Below are 4708 nucleotides of genomic sequence, written 5' to 3' on the forward strand. Positions count from 1 at the left end.
ATAGAAACATTTATTACACATTATTTTTTAAATAAATAAACCATATATTTGCACAGAACTTTTGCTGTGTCTGAGAATTACAAGGTCCTGTGAATGCATCAGCCGCGATTGCCGGTTCAGCGGCTAACACCTGTGTTGAGACGGCTCGTCTCAAAGTTAAACAGGGAGCTAAGTTTATTTCTCTGACAGTTTTTAGTGTTTCATGTCATCAGTAATCATGTTATCAGCCATTTCTTTAATTTGAACATGTAGTGAGCATCTCTATTGCACTACTTTTCAAAATGCATTGTGGGATACATTGAGTGGACTGTATAGTGAATGACCATGCTCACTCAGATTTTGGATAGCACTACAAAATTACCTATTAACTATTAAGTGCACTGTATCACTATATAGTGCACTTTATAGTGAATAGGGAGTGATTTCAGACACAGCTAGTGTGTGTGAGACTCCGGGCCACAAGGTGGCAAGGGGCTACAGATCCTCCTTAGCATCTTTAAGGAAAAAACTGAATACCCTACGTCTGATTATGCAAAAACAGAAAAAGTGATAGTCCTGAACCTGAAGATGAAGTCATGGAAGAAGTAATGACCCTGGAAAGAATCCTGTCAGTCATTGCAGAAAGCATCTCTTAATATTCTTTAAAAGTGTTACCTGCTGTGGTTCTCTGCTTTGCAGTTTCAAAAATGTAAAGTGTTGATAAAGGCTTTGAGGCAGCAACTGATTCAGCATGGTTTCCAGAAAATGCTGTGCAAAACATATAGGGGTATTTCAAAGGCACAGGGTGACCAGTTGTTGTAGATGAACCCCAAACCAAGCTGTTCCCTGGATGTTTATGTGTAGAATTAATCAGTGACAGAGGTCTAGGAGACAGTGTGTAGTGGCATTAACTGATAGACAGCAGGTATCAGAATCAAACATTTGGTTTTGAATAAATGCGAGTTCTAGTCTGTCCTGTTGGTTGTGTTTTAACTGCTCCATTATTGCACTGAAATGCCAAATCAGTCTTTTAGCATTAGAAAGAACACGATTATAGTGTGGTGCAGCCTCCTAGTGGGCTTTGATGGTACTGCAGATGGTTGTGCACTATGATCTTGTTTCAGAGCCAGGAAAACTTTTGCAGTTTATTCTGAAATGAGAGCATTAATAAAAGCCAGCACTTACTTTACCTTCTGTGTGACTGAGCAGGAGCTGTCGAAGGAAGCTGGTAGAAATAGGAGGGTTTGGAAGGAGAGGGTTGTGGAGGATGAAGAGGTGAGGAGGGCGGGTGCTTGGAGGAGGAGTGGGAGGGGAGAAGAGAGAAGAGACAGCTTTCTGAGGGTTTCTGGGATATCACTCGCAACATTTAAAGTCATAAAAACACACATTTTGTTACTGTAAAAGATGCACTCAGATGACTTGACTTTTTTGGTCGACAGGGTGAGAGATGATTTGATTATTTATATATTCATGCTTTTCTGGAAAGACTGGGAAGACTTTAAAAAATATAATTAAATTCTTTTTTCTCTGCTCCTACTATTTAAAGGTTTGTGTTGTGGTTTTGTTTGAGGAAAAAAAGCTTTTTATTTATTTATTTGTTTTTTTCTTATTAACAACAGAGACTTCTGATCTACAGCTTTTAGCTTGTGTCCCCTACAACAACAAATGTCTCTGAAATGACCCTTAAAAAGCGAGGATGCTTAAATTGGTGTACAGAACTGCTTTAATGAAACCAGAGTAAGTGTTGATACAAAGTTGAAAAAGATTAATGGCTTTAAATGAATAGAAGTGTTCTAAAAAAGGATCATTACATTCGAAATAAAGGACTATTAAAACTTAAACTACTTTAACCAAATTAAATCACATTTTAGTAACTTACATATGTGAACAAATGTACTCGTAAATCACCATTTTATCGCAGACTCCCAAAGTGACTGCAGTTGCAGAGTGCGCCTCTGTTTGGAGATTAAGGCCCAGAGGACAGAGCTACAATCTTTAAGATAACCCCCCCATGTCAGGATCTTCAAAGCAGATACAAACTCAAGCACAGCCGCTGACAGTCACTGTGGTGAATAACAGATCTCCTGCCAGTTGTTTGGTGAGTCCAAAGGTAGGTTTGTAGTCGTGGTCAGCTGTTTTGAGGGTCAGGGTTTTGGTTTTGGTAAAGCCACCACCTCCACTAACAGTGAATCTTCATCTCCCCCAAAATCATTTAAGGCCGAGCAGCTAAAGTTGCCGTTGTCGTTCTCTTTAAAGTGTGAAATGATCAGATTCCAGTTACTGAACACTTGGACAGGTTCTGCTGAGTCGGTCTCTGGGACTCCACCCTCCTCTCCAGCTCCCTGTTTCCTCTGGCTCTTGCGCCGAATGCTCCGTATGATCAGTGGCTTTGGGTTTCCTGTGAATTTACACGACAGGACCAATGAATTACCCTCCTGGAGGGTTGTGTTAAGGATGTCCAGCTCGGTTCTTATTGTGACTTTGGGACACATTGATTTGGGTAATTGTGCGATGGCTACCCCTTTGAGTTCCTCTGGAGAGGAACATCTGATCTCATCCTGCTCCAGGACGTTGACATTTGTTGTAGAAATCCAGTATCTGAGCCAGTCGAGGGAGCAGGTGCAAGCAAAAGGGTTTGTAAATAACTGCAAATGGGTCAAGGACACCAAACCCTCAAACGTTCCCTCAGCGATGGTTGTGAATCTGTTGTCATTGAGCCGGAGGATCCTCAGGTCTTTGAGGTTGGTGAAGGCGTCCCTCGGCAGGTGGGACATCTCATTGTTGTTCATCTTCAGCCGCTCAAGGCTTGTGAGGTTCTGCAGATCCTCCCAAGGAAAGTCTGCGATTTTGTTGTGGCTGATATCAAGGTTTCTCAGGTGAACCAGCGGCGAGAGAGCTCCACGCTCAAAGATGACTATCTCATTATGAGCCATGAATAGCGTGTGCACTTCGTTGGTGTTTTCGAAGCTCCCTGATGGTACCGAACTGATTTTGTTGGCAGAAAGACTCAAAGTCATGATATCAGAAGGCAAACCATCTGGCAATCCAGTGAAGTCTTGGTATCCACAATCAGCATAGTGCTGACCAAATTTTCTTGTGCACGTGCAAAGCTCGGGGCAGCCGAGACCTGGGGTGAAGACTGTGGCGATCCACAAAGTGATGAAGAGAACGACTGTGACTTCCATCTTCTCTTCCTGTAAAACAACATTTCAGCCCATTGTTCAGTCAGTGGATTCAACTGTGGGGCGCCAATTGTAAAGTTGCACATGCTGAGAATAACATTTCTCCACATTTAGCTCTGAAACATCACTTTTTCTGCAGGTTCAGAGAAACATTTGCAAAATATCAATCAACCAATCAGTCAGCTTTATTTATAGAGCACTTCAAATACAGAGTTTGAGCCAAATTGCTGAACAGCAAGGAAAACCCTGGGAGCAGTGTTGTGATAACCTTTATATACAAACAAAAGAATTTTGTATTGTATTCTAAACTGAACAGGGAGCCAATGAAGTGATGATGATATAGGTGTAATATGATCCCTTTTTTTTACGGCTGCAAAGCAGTGGTGCTGCGGCATTTTGTACAAGCTGTAATCGCTGCATTGATGCTTGGTTAATCCCAAAATACAAGGAACAACAGTTGTCAAGTCTGGAGGATATCAAAGCATGGATGACTTTCTCCAAATCTTTATGAGACAGAAATGGTCTCATTTTATATATAATCCTGAGCTGAAAGAAACTAGATTTGATCGCAGAGCTAATTTGTTTGTCAAACTTTACTGTCAAATATTACTCCAAGGTTCTTCACATGAGGTGTTGTGTTTTCTGATAGGTGACTGAGGGAGTGCAGGGTGGTTTTGGGGGAGTTTGTGGGATGAAAAACTATGAGCTCAGTTTTGCTATCATTTAATTGCAGGAAGTTGTTTGCCATCCATACCCTAATATCCTCCAGACAATTATCGAGGTCTGAGGGACCAGAGTGGTTATGGGGGTGAATGGGCAGATAAAGTTGAGTATCATCTGCATAACAATGAAATGAGGTGTTGTAACTCTGAACATTTTCTCCTGAAGGAAGCATGTATATGAATACAATACATACAATACAATATATTTGTTTCTAAACATTTAGTTTTCATTCCAAATATTTAGTTACGCTTTCTAAATATTTAGCTAAGACTTAATAATTCTCTAAGATTTCTAAAATTTAGCTTTGATCTCGAAATATTTCACAATTTCTTAATCCCAAGCAAATATTTCTAAATCTTGAGCAAACATCTCTAAATATGAAGTCAAGATTTCTAAGTATTTAGCTAATATGTAAATTCACAGTCCCGTCCCATCCAAAGGTTATAATAGTTTTGGATTTGTCATTATAGTTTAGTTTTAGTTAGTTTTGACATTTTTTTTTTCCATTACAGTTCAGTTTTAATTAGTTTTAGAGCGGGCATTCTAGTTTTTATTTAGTTTTGATTTTTGCAACAAGGCTTAGTTTTAGTTTAGTTTTCGTTTAGTTTCAGTTTAGTTTTAGTTTCAGTTTAGTTTTAGTTTCAGTTTGGTTTCAGTATAGTTTTAGTTTTTCATACCTTATCAACCAGGTGCAGGATTCAAAAAGGTCAGAGTAAATATTTTGTCATACTGTTTATTTTCAAGTCCAACATAGTGCTCACTGCTCAGTCAATGCTGATACTGAACTGTTGGCTGCTGCCTTAAACACAAGAAAATAATATAAA

The 4708-nt window shown here is 39.6% G+C and overlaps 1 protein-coding gene across 1 annotated transcript; it reads right to left on the reverse strand.

Moving 5' to 3' along the window:
* Positions 1 to 2002: 2002 nt before the first annotated feature.
* Positions 2003 to 3164, reverse strand: LOC141795213 (immunoglobulin superfamily containing leucine-rich repeat protein-like). Its single transcript, XM_074676023.1, is given in 2 exon segments — positions 2003 to 2083; positions 2085 to 3164. Coding segments are annotated over 2 exon segments (1161 nt in total).
* Between the last annotated feature and the right edge of the window lie 1544 nt (positions 3165 to 4708).

Source organism: Halichoeres trimaculatus, unplaced genomic scaffold, assembly GCF_033239565.1.
Source record: "Halichoeres trimaculatus isolate MK-OKI-2021-1 unplaced genomic scaffold, fHalTri1.1 fHalTri1_scaffold_8, whole genome shotgun sequence".
Taxonomy (NCBI): domain Eukaryota; kingdom Metazoa; phylum Chordata; class Actinopteri; order Labriformes; family Labridae; genus Halichoeres; species Halichoeres trimaculatus.